General features: G+C 39.3%; 1 protein-coding gene across 1 annotated transcript in view; it reads right to left on the reverse strand.

The window, feature by feature from the left end:
* The window catches only part of LOC5507094 (unconventional myosin-VIIa), a 38720-nt gene extending 18869 nt beyond the window's left edge, over positions 1–19851 (reverse strand). The window contains exons 1-27 of the mRNA XM_048732152.1: positions 19594–19851; positions 19229–19290; positions 17783–17896; positions 17116–17193; positions 16337–16411; positions 15737–15921; positions 14974–15095; positions 14507–14649; positions 13882–14064; positions 13053–13137; positions 12829–12905; positions 12483–12665; positions 11949–12022; positions 11766–11844; positions 11386–11517; positions 9917–10052; positions 9630–9736; positions 9161–9298; positions 8550–8611; positions 7391–7580; positions 6310–6489; positions 5723–5941; positions 4948–5055; positions 4262–4405; positions 972–1049; positions 663–728; positions 443–577 (exon numbers count right to left, since the gene is read on the reverse strand). Coding sequence (XP_048588109.1) covers positions 443–577; positions 663–728; positions 972–1049; positions 4262–4405; positions 4948–5055; positions 5723–5941; positions 6310–6489; positions 7391–7580; positions 8550–8611; positions 9161–9298; positions 9630–9736; positions 9917–10052; positions 11386–11517; positions 11766–11844; positions 11949–12022; positions 12483–12665; positions 12829–12905; positions 13053–13137; positions 13882–14064; positions 14507–14649; positions 14974–15095; positions 15737–15921; positions 16337–16411; positions 17116–17193; positions 17783–17896; positions 19229–19246 — 3111 coding nt within the window. The 5' untranslated portion in view covers positions 19247–19290; positions 19594–19851. The remainder of the gene's footprint in view (positions 1–442; positions 578–662; positions 729–971; positions 1050–4261; positions 4406–4947; positions 5056–5722; positions 5942–6309; positions 6490–7390; positions 7581–8549; positions 8612–9160; positions 9299–9629; positions 9737–9916; positions 10053–11385; positions 11518–11765; positions 11845–11948; positions 12023–12482; positions 12666–12828; positions 12906–13052; positions 13138–13881; positions 14065–14506; positions 14650–14973; positions 15096–15736; positions 15922–16336; positions 16412–17115; positions 17194–17782; positions 17897–19228; positions 19291–19593) is intronic.
* Positions 19852–21077: the final 1226 nt, after the last annotated feature.

The raw sequence follows: 21077 nt of genomic DNA on the forward strand, positions 1-21077 counted from the left end.
AACACAAGGGGAGATCTTAGAGTGTAATATTTTGTGATCTACACGGCTAAAGCGGCCTGGCACAAAACACAGGGAAACATTTAGCGTGGCATAAAACACAAGGGGAGATCTTAGCGTGTATTATTTTGTGAGCTACATGGCTAAAGCGACCTGGCACAAAACACAAAGAAAATATTAAGCGTGGCACAAAACACAAGGGGAAGTTTTATATATTAACTTTATAATACTGACGGCCTTTAAGTTGAGGGTGACTACAAGGCTCTTATATTAACCGTACCATACTGTCGGCCTTTAAGTTGAGGGTGACTACAAGGCTCTTATATTAACCGTACCATACTGTCGGCCTTTAAGTTGAGGGTGACTACAAGGTTTATATATTAACGTTACCATATTGTCGGCCTTTAAGTTAAGGGTGACTACAAGGCTCTTATATTAACCGTACCATACTGTCGGCCTCTGAGTTGAGGGGCAGGAGTGACTGCTTGAGGGGGCGTCTGATGTACCCCGGTGTGGCCCCACCCTGGAAATATGTCGCCGCGAATTTGGAGAATTTGTACTCGGACACGTCCTCAGCTGGCTAAAAAAAACAAGATAGGATCGCACATGTTAATGATTGTATAGACCTTGCTATGGATTGCGTTACTTAACATTGTGTGACTCACTTCTTTCAGTGGCATTGCAAGTGTGTCCTCGGTAGAAATAGTCGGTTCTTGGTGATGATCAAGGTCCTGAAACAATCAAGGAGAAATTTAGCCAAAACTTTACAACAGACAAATTGAGGGAAAGGATTCCCCCTTCTCCGTCTCCCCAACCCAAAGAAAAAAGAAAGAATAAATGAGCTGTGTTCCCTGACATTTTTTTTCTAGCTACAGTAACTGTGTTAGTCATACTCATGGAATTCAACAGCAAAACGTATTACAAGGTTTTTATATTACGATGGAGAAAGCCCTAAAACAAAGCGAGTTAATTACCTTGAAAGCAGATGGGGGCGCGGGTAGGTTCTCAGCATTCGTCTTTGTATCTTCCAACCATCCGAACATCTCATCGACCTGATAGAACAAATGATTAAACACGTGACTTGATATAACAAAAATGAACAGCCAAGTGACTTTATAGGAAGGGTAATCGGAAATTACGAAACACATCAATCAACGACAAAACCACCTTTCTCTATTTTTGGACGAAATACAATTCTAAAAAACTGTGACATGAAAGAACCTTAGCGTGTTAGGTGACATGACAAAACCTTAGCATGTTGCGTGACATGACAAAACCTTAGCATGTTGCGTGACATGACAGGACCTTAGCGTGTTAGATGACACGACAAAACCTTAGCATGTTGCGTGACATGACAAAACCTTAGCATGTTGCGTGACATGACAAAACCTTAGCATGTTGCGTGACATGACAAAACCTTAGCATGTTGCGTGACATGACAAAACCTTAGCATGTTGCGTGTGTTGCGCGACATTAGTTTGTTGTGTAACATGACAGAACGACACAATGAAATACCAATATTACCCCCTGCAAAGACTGCTTATGGCAGGTGAAACCTTGGTGTTTTCTTATTCGTTTTTTTTTATCAGTCAGAGTTCAGTACCTTAATCATATAAGTCATCCAAGTCTCGTTAGATTCCCGTCTATGTTGCAGGTTGAGGCAAGTTGCATGATCGCTTATACATCGCAAATGGCAAAAGATTACGTACTAGTCGAAAAAAAAAACCTCGGTAGTCGGGAATTACTCGGTAGTAATTAGAGGTAAGTCGACACTAATCAAGAATTACATGGAGCATGTCTAAAGTAAGTCGGTATTAGTCGAAAAATAATTGGTGCAATTTATCAGTTATTCGCTGGGACGAGTCGATGGAATTGAATTCTTCACGTGACAAATCGCAACCTGCAGAATCTTGTAGATCCGAGGATAAACAAACCTTAACACAAGCCGGCTCTTACTGGGAGTTCCATAGGGAAACTCTCCGCAAAATATCATTTTCGAGTTTACCTATCGAATTGTCTTGAGCAGTCATTAACGAAAACGAAATCTTATTTATTGCTAATAAAAATAATTGAAGGTATTCTTCTTGGTTATTTTAAAAGTTGAAGGTATTCGTATTATTGAGGTCGCAATCGTAAAAAAAAAAATACACTTGGACTGTCCAAAGTAGGGTTATCGACCGGCTTACCCAGGCTGCAAGTATATCAGTGTAGCATGGGTTTTCGCGAGTGAGTATTATCCGGTTGCCTGCCTCTCGCTCGCGTACTCTGTACTTCATCTCGTTCAGGTAGTTTTCCGTGCGTAAAAACTCCATCTGGTCACACCGGACGCGACTGGGATCCTCTTCTTCTTTACGGAAAGAGATATCGTTCCTTTTATTTATTTCTGTGGGACTTCGGTTGGTCTCGAAGATTCGCGGGGAGTTTAAGGGGGAAGCGCCATCTGAGCGCGGACTTGAATCTTTCAAATTCTCCTGACTTTCCCTAGATACAATAGCGTGATCATTGTCTAAGAATTCAAGAGGAGGCGGTATCTCATCGAATATACTCTCGTAACAATTCATACTATTGTGACAGCTTTCTGAAACTCCAAGGTCTGGAGGTGGCGGTGGGAGCTCAAACGCACTTTCCGTGTCATCCTGATAGTCCAGTGAATCTCCAAGTACTTCCAGGCACTCTAACTCTTCAAGTAGTTCAAATGGGGGAGGTGGAAGATCATCAAACTCGCTGTCAATCTCCTGCATGGTTTCCACAGTGTTAGATCTCTCAGTTGCTTCAAGCTGCTGCTGTCTTAGAAGGGCTTCAAACGGTAACACGCCGCTATCAGGCTCAACCTCAAAGTTGCATTTTAACACGTTGCCATGATTTACCTCGTTTTCATGACTTGTCCTCAAATTCGCTCCTTCATGTACGCCTACTAGATCAGCACCTTGATTTGTATCCACGGCAGCTGGATCTACTCCCTGATTTGTCTCTACGGCTCCTAGAGACTGACAAGCGTTCGCCTCGATTTCCGCGTCAGTCTCGTTGTGGCACTCGGAGATAGTGCCCCAGGGATATGATATGGCTTGCGCGCGATGTGCCCTACGATGCCTCAAAACATGACCCATATTCACAAGAGTTCTTCTACTCTTGCTAAACCGTAAGATTTTGTTTACATTCTCGAGATATCGGTGAAAGGCCGGTGGAAGAGGCTCGCTTGTGTGTACTGTACGGCCTGTACGATCACTACGTAATCCTAGACTCGCACGGTGACGTTTTGTACGACCCCGGGGTGACCTCACTTCCTTAGTAAATATAAGTGACAACATTCCATATACAAGAGTGCCATTCGAAAGATAACCCGGATTTTCACACGAGAACTAAACAAAGGCGCTCAAAACGTTATGTAACTACAAAGCAGAGATGCGACTAGTATTTGAAGCTGGATAACTTAAATTTGAAGTGTTTATAGAATGACCAAGCTGAATAACTTAAAAGGAATCACGACAAAGGTTCGCGTGATTGTAAGTGATACACCGTGTAATTAGGATTGCCTTATTGAAAAGTGATTCATTAATCACAGGCGAGAAATGTCACGCGTCACGCTAGTCAATGTGATATTACAGATGTGGGTACCCTGTGGGTCGCGTACGTCAGTTGTTCGGCCATGCAGTAGTGTGCAGTTTAGAACCGAAAATTTGAGCGCGGCCTCTACGATAACACTCACTATCAAATACGATAACATCACAGAAAATATTCAAATCATCGAGTTTCTTTTCCCGTACATTGTCTCCTGTTAGCCAGACTCCTTCGCCTTTATCAAATCATTTTCTTCAATGATATTAATCTATATTTTTATTTTCTTTGATAAAAGCTGTGTGTGTCTCTGTGTATATTATCTGATACATCTGTTAGTTGTTGCCAACTCTTTGTCACCCCACCCCCCTTACCATCTGCTTGTCACCCCATCTCACCCTCCTTACTATCTATTCGTCGGCCTCACTACATCCCCCTTACCATCTGCTTGATGAGCCTTAACATCTGTTTGCCACCCCACCCCACCTCTTTGCCATTTGTCTGCCACACGACTCAACTCCCCTTACCATTGCCATTTGCCAACCTAACTTCACCAACTTACCATCTCCTTTCTAACCCCCTCAGTATGTATTTGTCACCACCCTTACCATTATCAGTTGTCCTCACCCCCTCCATTACATTCTGTTATTCCCCCCCCCCCCACCCCCACTGACAGTCTGGTTATTTTTCCTCGTCCCCCTTCCCTCACCATTTGCTTGTCATCCACGTCATCCTCGCGTCGTTTCCTCGCCTTCTCTTCAGCAATCTCGATCTCTCGCTTCTTGCGCTGAGCCTGTTCCGCATTCAGCATCTCTTCCCTCTTCTTCTCTTCCTCCATCTGCTTCAGCCTCTCCTGTGAGCACAAGAATATGCAGGTCAGGTCAGACGCGAACAGGAAAGACAAGGGAGGGGGGACTCTCCAAAAAAGTAGACAGGGGTGATTGTCCTATCTTTTAGGGTATAAAATTTCGACCAACAGCTATCCCTTTGGAGGTTTTTTCCTTAAAGGGTGTTAAATGGTTTTTCGGATTCTGCTATCTCTTAGGGTATGAAATTCGACCAACTGCTATTTCCTTAAAGGGTGTTTAACGGTTTTCCCATGCTATATCTTAAGGTTAAAAATTCCTTTGACCACACCCAATTTACTATCTCCTAAGGGTAAGAATTTATTTTGTTGTTGTTTATGAGTCCCCCCCCCTAACACCCGGGAGGCAAGATCAAGATAAAGATAACTGAAGATAAAGATACTTAAGCCGGAAGAAATGAAATGACCACCACACTCTTCAATACAACGCAACAATGCTCAGAAGCAGATTTACACAGCAAAGCCTCAGAACAGTTTCCATGTGTTAGAAAATCAAAAACCAACCAAAGGCGAAGTCATCGTACACGTACCTGATATAGACGGTCAGCTAAAATCCTCGCCTCGTCGCCCGCCATGGCCTCTCGCAAGGCTTCCTCTTGTCGCCGTCTGATCCGCTCTGCTTCCTCCCGCTTCTTTTTCTGTAAAAAAACATACAAGGCTATGAAAGAAGGATTTATTGAGGATACATTAAAGTTATTTTACTTTATGAAGTCTATAAGGCTAAAAAAGGAGGACTTATTGAGGGAACGATGAAGCTATTTTACACTCTGAAGTCTGCAAGGCTAAGAAAGGAGGACTTATTGGGGGTACGATAAAGCTATTTTACACTCTAAAGTCTGCAAGGCTAAGAAAGGAGAACTTATTGGGGGTACGATAAAGCTATTTTACACTCTAAAGTCTGCAAGGCTAAGAAAGGAGAACTTATTGGGGGTACGATAAAGCTATTTTACACTCTAAAGTCTGCAAGGCTAAAAAAGGAGAACTTATTGAGGGTACCGTGACGCTTCTTTAAAACGTCAAAATCTGTTGACGCAAACACGCACGTCTGCATAGCCACGTATTTTTAAAGTTCTTACTGGTCAGGATTACGAGGTTATCTATCCATATTAAAAAAAAACAAAAAAAACACACGTCTACCATAGCAAAATATGTCTATAGCTACTTCGGTTCTCATTATTAACAAGGTGACCTCCCTCTCTCTGCGAGTACCATGCAGTGCCCATAATAGTGGGGGCTCAGAACACAACTCTTCGATAGCCCAGGACGTTTTTAGCTACAATGGTTCGCATTTACAAGGTTACCTACCTCTACTCGTAGCCCTTGAGCGGTCCTCTTTGCGAGAACCATGCGCACTCCAGACTGAATCTTGATGACGCTGTTAATACGCGTGACGTAATCCCTCCTGGCGAGGAAGCCTCGACAGTATGCCTGGAAAATGCATACCCGGCTGCGAAGGGTCTGGTACTTAGCCGAGATTACGCGCGTGCGGTAGAGGGCCTGGAGCCGAGCATAGCCCTGAAGGATCTGGTCAGGTTAAGAAACAAAAAGATTTAAGAAATACGCGAAGAAACTTTGGTATTAATCACATAATCACGGAAGTAGAGTGGTTTTCAAAATCCCGTGCAACAAAATGTTGTTGCTAGCCAAGCCAAGACATTACAGTGTATTAGTACTAAATAAACTAAATAGTATTTCATGGGTTTTTGAAAAAAAACCTTACATGGTTCACAACATCAATTTAAATAAAAGTGATTGAAATATTGATAAGATACATGAAAAGGAAAAGGAACCGAAAAGAGAGAAAGGAAAATCTACCAAAAGGTAGATTCACAGAAAGGGAACGTCTAAACGAAGAATTTCCAGGAAGCTCAAATATTATTTCAAAGACCTACCTTTTGGTATTTCTGTCGCTGGTGGTGTCCCTTCCAAGTCTTCTGAATCATCACCGCTCCCATACGCATGCGTAGGTAGACCTTCCTGGTCAGGAAGCCTCGAACCACCTTCTGAATGAGGATGGCACGACTGGTGAGGAGTCGGTCCCGGTGCTCCTCAAGCTGCTGGTCTTGCGCATCCTGGAAACGAACAAGGGAATCAACAAACGAACAATCCATGTGGGAGAAAAAAATCGTGGTAATAAACAACAACGGCTGATCAACAAACAAACAAACAAACAATTTATATTCGAGTTAACTCCTGGAAACAAACAAACAATATCAAACAAAAAATACATGGCAAACAAATCAATAAGAAATCCATATCTTAGAAAAACCCAGGGACAATCAAAAAGCCGGAAGATAAGCGAACAAAAACAAGCAAATCTGACAAAAATCCATGAAAATAATGAAAAAAATCAGATAAAAACCCGCCTAATTTCCAGTGATAGAAGGATCGAGTCCTGATTCTTTTTATCAAATTATGTCTACGTGAGCGAAAGCATGTTTTCATTAAAAAAGGAATAAATAAATAAAACGTGCTTAGTGGAGTCTATTTCCCAATACGCTATTCTTTTATTCGATTGTGCTAAACGATGAAAAACCAAATATTCATCCCTCAATTGAAAAATAGTAGAACAAAACCGCGCCAGAATGATCTCTTTAAAAGGGTTCATTAAATATTAAAATCCGCGATATCTCAGGAATGCATTTAAAACTGTTTGAGATGTATTAGCAAAATTGGGGTATGCCTTCAATCATACAGAAAAAATTCCCTGAGAATAGAAATTGGAAAGGATCAAAACAATAAACTCTTCTTTGTCAGAAAATGTTAAGTGGATTTCAGAAGGCAAAGTCAGTGATACATCGTGTTAATCAGCTGTTTCTAGCAGGTGTAAGAACTGAGGAAATATCAACGACGGACGTATAACAAACCGCAACAGAGCCATATATTCCTATGTAATGGTTTCTTATGATTTGCGACTCTGAATTTTGTCTATATTGTTGCTCTACCCTATCTAGTCCTAAATTGTAGTGTTACCTTAAGAAATATCTTGGTCTTTCCAAGCTGCCAGTCCGAGTTGCTAAGGTATTTCACGGCAATGTTGTTTGTGGCTTTCTTGAGTCCGCTCACATCAAGGTTTTTCTGTACGGGATCGGGCGAGAGCATGTAGTACCGGTCGATGAACTCGGCGAAGGTGTGCCGAATAGGGTAGCCAGCCTTTCGTATTCTGTAAAACGCCAAGGAAAACACGGCAACTCAGACTTCAGAATGAACATAGTATGAGGCTGAACGCTAAAGGCTAAAGAGTGGTTAGGTTGACATTAAAGTTTTAGTGGAGAAATTAAATTTAACGGGAAAAATGTATCATAATACAAGAATCACCAAAATAACGATATCAATATATATATATATATATATTATTTTACCCGTTTGTGGATGCAGATCGCGGTTTTTCCAATACAAAGAAGTCCATAGTTATCTCAACAAAATCGCTAACAGCGCAAAGACAGCGAAAATGGCTTCACAAGAAATAATAAATTCTTGTTATAAAATCAACCTGAAGAGCTGAAGACCTGGCGTTTTGGGACAGCATATTTTGTCAGCGGGTGGGAGTTCTTCATATTGTTTGATGCAACCAAGGCTTTGTTCTCGAGGGGATTGTCCCACAGCCAATAACGGTAATAAACCGAAACAATAACGCAAAGGTCATGGTTCCAATAGCTAGTAACTCAAGAAATTACATGACTTTTGGGTGGCAAATTCGGGCGTTCCTTATTTTGGCGACAAATAGCGAAAACAAAAAGCTTTTTCAGCGTTTTAAAATCAACAAGGAAATTTCTAGGTAAGAAAGGGCTTATTTTCATTGAAATATATTTTTTTTCTTTTCGTCGCTCTTCGGCATGACGGCCGCGCGAGACAGCCACCTCTGTGCTAATTTTGGCGTGAGTCAAAAAAGTCACGTGATTTCTTAGTGCAGGTCTCCTATTCACCTAGAGAACACAGACTCATCCTCAGCATATTTTACAATATTTATTTGCTTTATTTTGATCGTAATACTAGTAAACAACGAAATTTTGAATCTCTGAAACAAACAATTATCAATGCTTTTCCAAATTTAGTTACAAGTGACTTTCCATGTGATGAAAAACACAGGCGCGGCCCCCCAAGGACTTAATGCACCACAAAAAGCCCATACCTTATCGTTTCCATCATTCCGGAATAGCGAAGCTGGCGACAGCACAATAATCGGTCAAACATCTAAGAACAAAGACAAATGTCACCAAGACGACACGGAAATACAAGCCAACGAGAAATCAGTACAAAGATTTCTCTGCATCAGTAAATATGGAAATAGTTTAATATCTTAAAGTTCCCTTTGTTGCTGATTTTATACAAAGTTGTAAGAAATATTATTCATTTTAAAGCAAACAGCGAAATAGCTTTCTCAAATCAGTCGATAGAAATGAATGCTTTCTCGCGATCCTCTACTTATCGTCAAATAGTTTTTTTAATTGAAGGACGGACTACAGTTTCCATGAAATAAATTTGGTAGGATCTTGATAAAAGGTCCCATCCATTTAAAGGTTTTCAAACGGCTAAGCTTAACAACATTTCAAAAAGTAAAATCCAATCTCTTCATGTTTGGATGAATACACCGCAAACTTGTTATCATCCAGATGCAGCGTACAAAGAAATGATGATGTCATTCATCATAGTCCCCATCCCCTGACCCCTCCTGACCCCACCCACTTGTCCCTACCTCCCCACACTCCCCCCCCCCCCCCAAAAAAAAAGGCGGCTCCCTACCATGGGTTTCTTGTAGTCATTGGGTTTGATGCAGCGCACGAAGAATGGATGACACCTCGACAACGTCTTCATCAGAAGATCTAAAGACTTCTTGAACTGCGCGCCTAAGGCAGGTGATCTCTTGCGTGTCTCCTCTCCCTTGAAATATAAAGAAAAAGATTCAGAAAACAAAGGAATGTGGAAAACTAGGGATCCACAAAACAAGCCATTCAGAATACAAGTGATTTAGAAAACAAAGAATTCAGAATACAAGAGATTCAGAAATCAAGGGATTCGGAAAACATTGAATTCAAAATAAAAGGGTTTCAGAAATCAAGGGATTCGGAAAACAAGGGATTCAGAATACAAGGGTTTCTGAAATCAAGGGATTCGGAAAACAAGGGATTCAGAATAGAGGATTCCCGTGCTTGAACTCTTCGCAGACTATTAATTCTCTCGATAAAGTCTTGGCACATCACTTCTAACTTACCATGGTACGTTCTTTTGAGAAGATTTCCAGCAAAAACTTCGACTTACTGCTGCCTACAAGATCGACCAGATCCGCGCTGAACGTGTCACGATTCTTTTCCAGGAAACCTGAAACATAAGCAGCGTTTTTACAATGGCCACATCGGTTCCTTGCATCCCAAACTAATTTTCCATATTCGAAATACTAATATTGTGAGGGACACATATATGTACCTCCACGATTTGGGCCTATTCAGTGAATTTTGCCCTGATCACCTTCGTATTTCACCGTATTTTACACTTATTTACCTCTGGAATCGTAGTATACAGTCCCGGCAAAGTGCCGCACACCGAAGGACATGTCGAATGAGTTCTTGGAAGGGATGTAGAGGCTACTATCATTGTGGTTCGACTGGAGCTTCTGAAGCATTGTGGTATCTGTGCCCTGGATAAAGTGGACATGACACACTTAATTATGTAACGCTAATAGGCAGAAGAACCTTGCTAATAAAAACCCTGGTAAAGTGGACCCAACACACTTGGTCATGTAATGTTGATAGGCAAAAAAGCCTCACTAATCAGAACCCTGGATAAAGTGGACAGACCAAAGTCAATTAACTGATAGGCAAAAAAGTCATGCTTATCAGAATCCTGGATAAAGTGGACACTACACACTAGTCATGTAAATTTGGTAAGCAGGAGAACCTTGCTAATCGGAAAACCGTTCCTTTGACGAATCTTGTGTCACCTTGGCGAATCTGCTCTCCTAGTTGATGATGGGCACAATGTTCATGAAATCATGTTTTAAATGTAAAATCTTTTGATAACTTGTGAAACCGTGTTATCTTGTGTAACTCAATTATCTGGTTAAACCCTGTTTACCTTGTGAAACCCTGTGTAATCTTGTGGAACCCTGTGTTTACCTTGTGATACCGTGTTATCATGGGAAACCCTGTTATCTGGTTAAACCCTGTTTTCCTTGTGAAACTCTGTGTTTACCTTGTGAAACCCTGTTATCTGGTTAAACCCTGTTTACCTTGTGAAACCCTGTGTTTACCTTGTTATATCGTGTTATCATGTGAAATCCTATGTTATCTAATTAAACCCTGTTTACCTTGTGAAATCCTGTATTTACCTTGTGAAACCTTGTTTACCTTGTGAAACCCTGTGTTATCTTGTGGAACCCTGTGTTTACCTTGTGATACCGTGTTATCATGTGAAACCCTGTTATCTGGTTAAACCCTGTTTACCTTGTGAAACCCTGTGTTTACCTTGTGAAACCTTGTTAACCTTGTGAAACCCTGTGTTATCTTGTGGAACCCTGTGTTTACCTTGTGATACCGTGTTATCATGTGAAACCCTGTTATCTGGTTAAACCCTGTTTACCTTGTGAAACCCTGTGTTTACCTTGTGAAACCTTGTTTACCTTGTGAAACCCTGTGTTATCTTGTGGAACCCTGTGTTATCTTGTGAAACCCTGTGTTATCTTGTGGAACCCTGTGTTTACCTTGTGATACCGTGTTATCATGTGAAACCCTGTTATCTGGTTAAACCCTGTTTACCTTGTGAAACCCTGTTTAACTTGTGAAACCCTGTTTAACTTGTGAAACCCTGTGTTTACCTTGTGGAACCCTGTTTACCTTGTGAATCCCTGTGTTTACCTTGTTATATTATGTTATCATGTGAAACCCTATGTTATTTCATTAAACCCTGTTTACCTTGTGAAACCCTGTGTTTACCTTGTGAAACCCTGTTTACCTCGTAAAATCTACAGTTACCTTTGGGAACCTGCTCTCCTCGTTGACAATGGCAACGATGTTCATGGGTTTCTGGGCCAGCAGGTCCAGGATCATCTGGTTATCTACGAACGAAATGTGCTGCCAGCGGATTCCCTCTTTGTCGTACTGCTCCTAATGGAAAGCAAATATGAATTAATGGATGAAGGGGTATGAAAGGTTTGAGTAAAAGTAGGGCGGTTTAAATGAAAAGAGGAGATATGAATAAAAGAAGGGAATATGGATGAAGGGAAAGTGTATAAATGATCAAGGAAAGGACGATAAGCTAAAGGGATTATCGAGTTATCGCAAAACACAAAGGTTAAACAGTGAACACATTTTGAAACTAGAGAATACTATGCTAGTGTACTAAATTTACGAACCTGTTCCAACTTGAAGATGTGTTTTACGAAGAACTGCTGAAGATGCTCGTTAGCATAATTGATGCACAGCTGCTCAAAGCTGAAAAAAAGTACATTAAACAATTCAGAATACTTGAAGTTATGTCATCCTATCGCCAGTGTACATCAGAAAACATCTTCCGACAGAGCACAGTCTCATTTTACCTGTTGGTGTCGAAGTTTTCAAAACCGAATATGTCAAGAACTCCTATAGATGTCTGCCCAGCGCCGGGTTTCATCTGAAATCGTGAATAAAAAATAATATTATATTAAAGAGAAATGGCTAAAAGATCGCCCGGAGATGGCTATCGATCATCCGAGTTATAAGTCCCCGGATGCGCGTTTGACGAGAATGGATGAAGGTGGCCAAAGGAGGTAAAACACGCGCTAGCGATCATCAGGGTTATCAATTCACCGGATGCGCGTTTGACTGGACTAGATGAGGAAAAGAAGGCAAAAGGAGGGAAAACACGTGCTAGCGATCATCCGGGATTATTAAGTCCCCGGATGCGCGTTTGACGAAAATGATGAGGAGGCAAAAGGAGGGGGGAATGTGCTAGCGATCATCCTGGTTATTAAGTCCCCGGATGTGCGTTTGACGAAAGATAGATTAGAAAAAGGTTGCAAAAGAAGGGGGGGGGGGGGGGGTGCGCTAGCAATCATTCGGGTTATTGCTCCCCGGATGCGCGTTTGACTCACAGGTTTGTAAATAGCCTTGTTGATTTTGTTGACGATCCAAACAAAGACTCGGCCGTAGATTCCCTTGCAGAAGGCATCTCTGATATCCTTGGCCTTGTCTTTACTGACCGGAGTGAATATCATCTCACCGCGAGCGAATGTCGACTTGCTCGTGAACGCTACCTTCATTTGCTCCAGGGGTGTCTACGCCAAGTAATGAACCGATACATATTAGTCACAAAATATCAACCCAATGTACTTGCTTCGAAGCAAAAAGACAAATAGATTCGACGTAGTAGGAGCGTGACGTATGAACTAGGCCTTAGAGATCTTGAGGGTTTGATCAGGACATCCTCAGGTAACTCACCTCCAACAGTTTCGAAATGATATCTCCTAAATCCTCGTCGGCGATGTCACATGCGTCTACTGTCTTTCTTTCCGTTCCTTAAAAAAAAGAAACAGTCAGTTATGTGTGTTCGGCTTCCAAATGAGCGTCAAGGGGCCAATAACATTCTCAACAAAAGGTCAGGGTCTTCTTGTGGGTTGTTCTGTATAAGCTTAGTGTGACTGTTAAATGCTTCTGAAAATTACCTTCAAACTCCAAGTTACCCATGTGCAGTATGGCAGCGACCAGTTTGAAGATGTCCATCATTTCGACTTCGTTAAACATCAGCACCTGTTGGGAAATCACTATCAATTAAAACACATGTTACTTATCAGGAATTCTATACCCATTTACACACATGTGACTCATCAGGAAATTTCTATCCATTTAACACACACGTGACTCATCAGGCAATCTCTACCATTAAAACACATGTGACTTATCAGGAATTTCATATCCATTTATATACATGTGACTTATCGGGAAATCTCTGTCCATTTACATACATGTGACTTATCGGGAAATCTCTGTCCATTTACACACATGTGACTTATCAGAAATTCTATATTCATTTACACACACGTGACTTATCGGGAAATCTCTATCCATTTAAACACATGTGACTTATCAAGAATTCCATATCCATTTCACACGTGACTCATCAAGAGATCTCAATCCATTTACACACATGTGACTCATCAAGAGACCTCTATCCATTTACTACAAGTGACTCATTTAGGAGATCTCTATCAATTAAAACACATGTGACTCATCAGGAGATCTCTATCCATTTACACACATGTGACTCATCAGGAAATCTCTATAGATTAAAACACACTTGACTTATCATGAGATCCCTATCCATTAAAACACATGTGACTTATCAGGAAATCTCTATCCATTTACACGTGAAACTATCCATTTACACCATCACAACTCACCTCAATTCACCTCACATTCTACCCCGCCTTACCCCATCTCTTCTAAACTCATCTTGTCTTACATAACCTTACCTTTCCCCTCAATGTTACACACCTTCATTGCCCCTCTAATGATGGCAAATTCCTCAGCGTCGTTCATGCCCTCACATGTGATACAGTTGCCTTGTGTCAGGTAGTAATAATCTGCTACATCTGTCAGGCCGAGGAGAGCCTTCTCTTTGGGTGTCATTCCCGCAAGCATTCGATAAAAGATGTGGTAATTCCTCTCGTCCAGCATCTACAGTAGAATTATAAACAATTATAATTCACAGCCAATATTTATAGCTCATTTCCATTTAGAAGAGGTATCTTTTCCAAGATTTCAGTGGCTCTAAATTTACTCTTTTTTTAGCAGGCTACAATGTCAAGTGAAAGATGGGGCCTTCTTATCTGAGAAGAAGAGGTATCTAAAGCAAATAGTCACATTTGCACACCTCTGAAAAATGCCAAGTTGACCTGACCTGGGTTTGAAACCTGGTCCTCTTGCTTAACAGATGAAGCCCGTACCACTGAGCTAATGTGCCACTCTCTGGCAGAGATAAAGCCCCACTGAGCCACTCACTCATTCAGACCACAGCTTTCCAGCTGCAGCTTGAAAAACATTCTACCCACAAAAATTGACAGACATTGTATTTTTTTTAACTGATATGCCACAAAATGTGGGTTACAGTATGCCTCACCTGATGGACAATTCTAGATTTTTCCAGAAGGTACTGCTCAATCTTAGCACCCTGAATAGACCCATGCTTGTTAAAGTGCACATCAATGTATTTGCCAAACCGACTGGAGTTATCATTGCGTATCGTCTTTGCATTACCAAACGCTAAAACAAGCACAGGATGGTATAAGTAAGCCTTATTGGGTAAGTATACTGGTAACATTAGGGAAAATTTTTCCAATTATTTGTGACTTTACATTGATGACAATGACAGAAAACAGTAAAAATGTTGATGTAGCACTGTCTGTTACCTCATGGGCAATTGTCTTGAGGATACAGACATTGCATTGTTGCATTGCACAAAATTCCTTAGCTTATTTTCATCTATTTCTGACTATAATTAATTGCTACTAGCTTGAAATCTGGTGTCAAGCCTAGTTTTTTTGTGTTCTACCTGTTGTCATCTTCAAATGTGGCAAACTGTGATACCTTCGAGGATGGGGTTAGCTTCCAAGATTTGCTGTTCTATCCATGAATGTTGGCCGCTGACAGCAGCAAGGTATTGTAGAATGAGCTTGGTGGACTCTGTCTTGCCGGCTCCACTCTCTCCACTATGATAGGGTAGTATGACTTAGTATTATTAGGAATAAGGTGAAGGAATTTCATGAAGGTGAAGGAGGGAGTTGATAATAATAATAATAATAATAATAATAATAATAATAATAATAATAATAATAATAATAATAATAATAATAATAATAATAATAATAATAATAATAATAATAATAATAATAATAATAATAATAATAATCTGATGATGATGATGAAAATAATGTTGGCATGGAGTGGATGGATGGAGTGGAGATAATAAAATATGTGATTATTATGAAAGATACCTAAGCAGCAAGCTGAAGATGATGATGATAACAATAATGATAATCATGATCATGACGAAAACAATGATGATGACAATGATAATGATAGTGACATTGATAATGGTGATGATGATGACAATAAAGATGATGGCATAAAAGAGTGGAGATTAATATAAACAACAAGCTGATATGATAACAATGACAATAAATAGTTAAGATTATGACAATGATGACGATGACAATGATGATCAAGACAATAACCATGATAAAGTGGATGTTAATGATTCTAGTGATGACGATGATGGTGGTGAAGGGTAATAATAACATGAAAAAAGTTGTGAATGGCTGATTGGACTTGCCTAATTATATTAACTTACCTAATTATTACACACTGGTCATGTAACTCTCTCTTCATGAATGTGTAGGCATTATCAGCAATTGCAAATATATGAGGAGGGAGGTCGCCTAGCTTCTTTCCCTTATACTTTGCTATGTATTCGGCATCATAGATTGGGTACAGTTGATATGGATTCACTGCTACCAGGATAGAGCCAGTATATGTCTGCACAAAAAACAAATTCAGTATCAATATACTGCAGTTCATAAATAAATAAATAAAAAATAAACAAACAAACAAACAAACAAACAAATAGATAGATAGATAGATAGATAGATAGATAGATAGATAGATAGATAGATAGATAGATAGATAGATAGATAGATAGATAGATAGATAGATAGATAGATAGATAGATAGATAGATAGATAGATAGATAGATAGATAGATAGATAGATAGATAGATAGATAGATAGATAGATAGATAGATAGATAGATAGATAGATAGATAGATAGATAGATAGATAGATAGATAGATAGATAGATAGATAGATAGATAGATAGATAGATAGATAGATAGATAGATAGATAGATAGATAGATAAATAAACATAAATCATACATAGCACTGCCAGACTTACATAAATCTGATGTTTGTAATATCTTTTATACAGGTTATGTAGAATTCCAGCTTCGTTTAGATCTCCTAGATGAATCTGAAAAAAATAATATATATATATTTTTTTTATCACAAGACAACAATAAGGATTAAATGTTGCACACAGGGCTGGGGTATGTTGCAAGAGGAAGGGGTTAAATCTTCTGCTGTAAATATGACTTACTACTTCTTTTTATTTTAATGCTCACTCTGCTATGTTCCTGTTAAAACATGTTCAGGTTAAAACTAGTTCATCCAGCTAAAGTGTGTTGCACGTTGCTTCATGCTTGTCAGTGTGTAAATATGGACTGCTCCAAATGCTTTACATTTTGAGTGTGCGTTAGTGTTTAAGCATAAACACTGAAGATGGTACCAGTACCAGCATTGCCTGTTGTTCTTTTACATCCCCCAATACAGGATAAAAAAATGGTTAATAAAAGGCTATCTTTGGCTGAGTAAGCAGTTAGCCTAACCCTTTGGAACTGCCCTTGCCCTTGTATATGCCTGGCATTTTCAATAACTGTCACACCTGCCTGTCCCCTTCCTATGCTATTCCTGGTCACTCTTATATACTTTACCTTTATTTGATATTTCTTTTAGTTCTACAACAGATATATATCCATATGATAGGTACTTTAGCAAACTCTACCATCCCCTTGTAGGGTCAGTTTCCCCATCCCTCCCTCATCACTCACAACTCATGTCTTGGAATACATACGTCTGACTTTAGTAATGGACCATCAAAGGCCCCATATTACATACCATGTCTTCAACTCCACCAATACTAGTTGGGTGCATAGCTCTTAGTTTAGTTGCATTTGTTGTCTTTATCCAGTGCTCCTGAAAGCAGAACATTAGAAATAAATTCAAATTATTCAATGCTAACTCAGTCACTTATTAACAGGCCAGCCACTTAAAAAGATTAATTTCTTACAAAAAGTGCTATATCATATTTGGCTGCTACCTCCACTTAGCCTCAATAAAGTAGCAAATCAAATTTCTCACAATAAAGTGGTAGAAATTAACGATGCATTGTCACCAGTTCACTTCCAGAGGTCCGACGGAAAAGCCGTTAAAAGACAAAAAAATCTATTAGAATCTGAGATATTTAACATGCCATCCGCTCTCAATTATCACATCCTCAAAGAAACTTGCAATATACACACTGCTTTCAATATTTCGAAATATTTTTCGTGTTTTCCGTCAAAAATCATCGGAGATTGTAACGTAATCAACCGGAAGTAAACTGGTGACAATGCGGCAGCCACCCCGCAGGAGTTTTTTTAAGGGGGGGCAGTTGCATGACCCCCCACTCAGTTCATTCCCAACCCCAGAAGCTCCCCTGGCCAATGGCCTGGCTAAAGTGAGCAAAGGTCAAGCACTTAACAAATAGTGAATTTAACAGGTTCACCATTCTCTTGCCACTTACTTTGCCTTCATCGTCAATAATCTGTACTTGGCCTGTGTCGGCCATTTTGACCAGTCCCCCAATTGGCACATCAAATTCTCCGCCCTGTGAATTGTCAAGCCAGACATGTTCTCCCTGAAAAGAATAATATTGTAGCATTTAGAGTCTAGTGAAAAGACGCAAGCTAGTGACAAATGGACTGCTTTAAGCAGTTTATAATCATACCACTTGGGTATAAATGAAAGGTTACAGTGTTTGTATTGAAAAAGCACTCTCACTGAAGATAGAACCATAGGCCAGCATCCCCAGCAGTTCTTTTATGCCCCCTCCGCCCCCTACCCCCCTACCCCCCTCCCTCAAGCTGACCAAAACCCAAATTTGAACTTCTTGCTTTTCTTGATTCGAGAAAAAAACAAATCATGCATCAAACAACTCTCTATATAGAATTACATAACACTGGTTAGAGGGTTATAAAAGTTTAGGGTGATAAAAGTAGGCTTGAAAACTATTTTATATAATGGTTTTATGAATAACATAAAATGCATCAAAATTGCCTATTTTTCCTGACCAAAAAAGGATGACATTCTTTTTAGGTTAAATGACATTGTCATTTGATGCTTCATTGAAGGCTATAAATCAATAAACAAAGAACTTTATGTCATTCTTGAATCAAAATGTATATCCAAAGTGTCTTTATATAGTCGAATGCACACATAATAGATATCTGAGTACTGTATACTATGTAGGATCATTTAGGGATGGGCTGAGATATTATAAAAAATAATGCAATATATTCAATCATTAATCATAATCCTTCTTAACAACAATCACAAAAACTAAATTAATTAGCATGCGATCTAGAAATTATGAATGCGAATAGTAAACTGCTCGTGAGAATATAAACAGTATGTAATGCCAAACAATGAGAAATGTTTTTGACAACTAGACGCTAAAAAGTGGCTATGTTGACTACGATTTTAGAAGAATCAGCAAAGCTGTGATTTAATCGAGGGTCTGTTGAAAATAATAATTATCGTTGGGAAATAATGGAAATTACTATCAACCATTTTTAAAAGAATAGAACTAGACAGACACGAATAAATCGCACAGTTAGAAATAATTATCCACATATTATGCACACATGCTTAATTACAAAAAATAGAATGTGTTTACGGTAAAAATATACAGAAGATATCGATATTTGTAATTCAATATTGTGCTAGATTATAGACCACTTATCGAATTCAATGATGGTTTTAGTATGAATGTTTTATAAATGAATATTTGTGGAAGAATTCTAAATCGAAGGCTTGTATTGACCGTGGAATTATAAACAACTCGAGATCAGCTTTGGTGATCGTGAAGTTGGACTGAAAACCAAGATTCGATTACCATAGCCGAAACATTACTTGTGGTTTACCTAAATTAAAAAAAACACTAAAAATGAACTAACAAGAATAATTTTACCTTTGTGACTATAACCATCTTGAATTGTAGTAAAAATACAGCATTTAAGTATACACTAAATCCTGTGGACAAGAAACACAATTATTGCAGCATTCGGCTAGGAAATCGAGGGTTAAAATAACCGGTATAAGGAGTGTAAGAGTAGATATAAGATGATAATGGTAATAATGAAGTTCTCTCATATTATTATGGAGAGGTTTATTTAATGGTAGCCTAAGCTTGGGTCTAACATAAATAAGTAATGAAAATTCACTGCATATCATTCCTAAATCTATTTGAATCGATGGAAGATAAATATCGCAATAAGAACGCCCATAGAATCGAGCATAGAAATATTGAGGGATTATAAATTGTCTTGGACTTACCAACTTGTCAACAAATTCGGATGAAATTTCGCGCCGTAAATTTCATGTGTCAAAACGAACGCCGATTCGGATCGTGCTATTCTCGAACATTATAGAAAATCCTTCAAGCATTAAACGCATCGGCGTCCATAGAAGCCTTCAGGGGAATCTGGGGTTAAGGATAGGAACGGAAGTGATGTTTCCTGGTAGCGTTTTTAGTCCAACCTGTCGTGATGGAGTTCGAAATCCCTTAAAGTTTGAAAAGTGACCCGACCCGTGAACGAGGCTAACGTTGCAAATTTGCCTACTTTCGGGGGAGGTGTGGGGATAACAAAACCAGTTCAGTACTCTTTATAAGACTATTATTGTTTAGATAATATATGAAGCGAGCTAGTAAAAATAAAAATAAAAATTATTATACTAGTTATTATACTAATTATTACTCTAGTTCGCCTAAAATCGATTATTTTAAACGTTACATACTTTGGAGGAAATGGGGCATTTCAGAAAACTCTTGGTGACCAGCATTTCAATGTTGGTCGCACCCGGAAACGTAAAAAGTACAGTAATGATTGCATAATTCTCCCTGATGCGTGCGGGCTACCAAAAAAGGCCGTAAGCTTTAACAACGAAACAATAACTAGATTGTTGTCCAATTCAAGCGATCTTTTCTTTTCTCTTTTTCTCGTCATGTTTCTAGGAATCCCGTGGAGGCGATCTTTGTCTTTGTCACGCAACAGGACTTTCGGTTGTCATTGGACGCCCCCTCTGTATACGCGCACACAAAAAATGCTGTAAGATCACACAGCATCTCGTCAGCGAATACAATTGAATTCCTATTCACATATTTGTTTTATCACAGGTATCCCAAGCTCACATTGTGTTAATCACGCTACATTGTGACTTTGTTGTAAACGTTTGGGTTAATTAAAATGAGCCGTTCATTCTACCATAAAATAAAACCTTAAAACTCTCAATAATATTCGTACTTGATTGTTGTGTCTTCGATGTAGTCTGGATGAAATGCTAAGCTGTTTTGGCGAGTAATTTGCATACATGGTGGGAGACTCAACAGCGTAGCTCGCAAACTACGTAACGTGATAACACACTGTGAGCTTGGGATACCTGTGGTTTTATGTCGGGGGTTTCCGCCTATTTACTAGAATATTATTCAATATAAAAAAGTGTACGAACAGTAGTAAAATAGCTTAGATTAGCCTCTGTCTATTTTCAGCAGCCATAGTGTACTCAGTAATAGTATAGAATTATTATTTTAATAAAATATCATATGTACTGTGTACAGAAAAATAATTGTTGCTGTTGTTGTAAGTAGATGAGCCAACAAACTCGAATTGCCCATTTCCCTGGACCCTCATTGATTATCGTTTGCATACTCTGATACACACTTTGTTTATATAAGAACGTCCAGCCTGAAATCTAAAGAACTTGCTAAGAATTATGCCGAGGCTCAGATCGATAGCAGTTTGACCACTTCGAGCTAGGCG

This window comes from Nematostella vectensis, chromosome 9 (genome assembly GCF_932526225.1).
Source record: "Nematostella vectensis chromosome 9, jaNemVect1.1, whole genome shotgun sequence".
In the NCBI taxonomy this organism is placed as follows: domain Eukaryota; kingdom Metazoa; phylum Cnidaria; class Anthozoa; order Actiniaria; family Edwardsiidae; genus Nematostella; species Nematostella vectensis.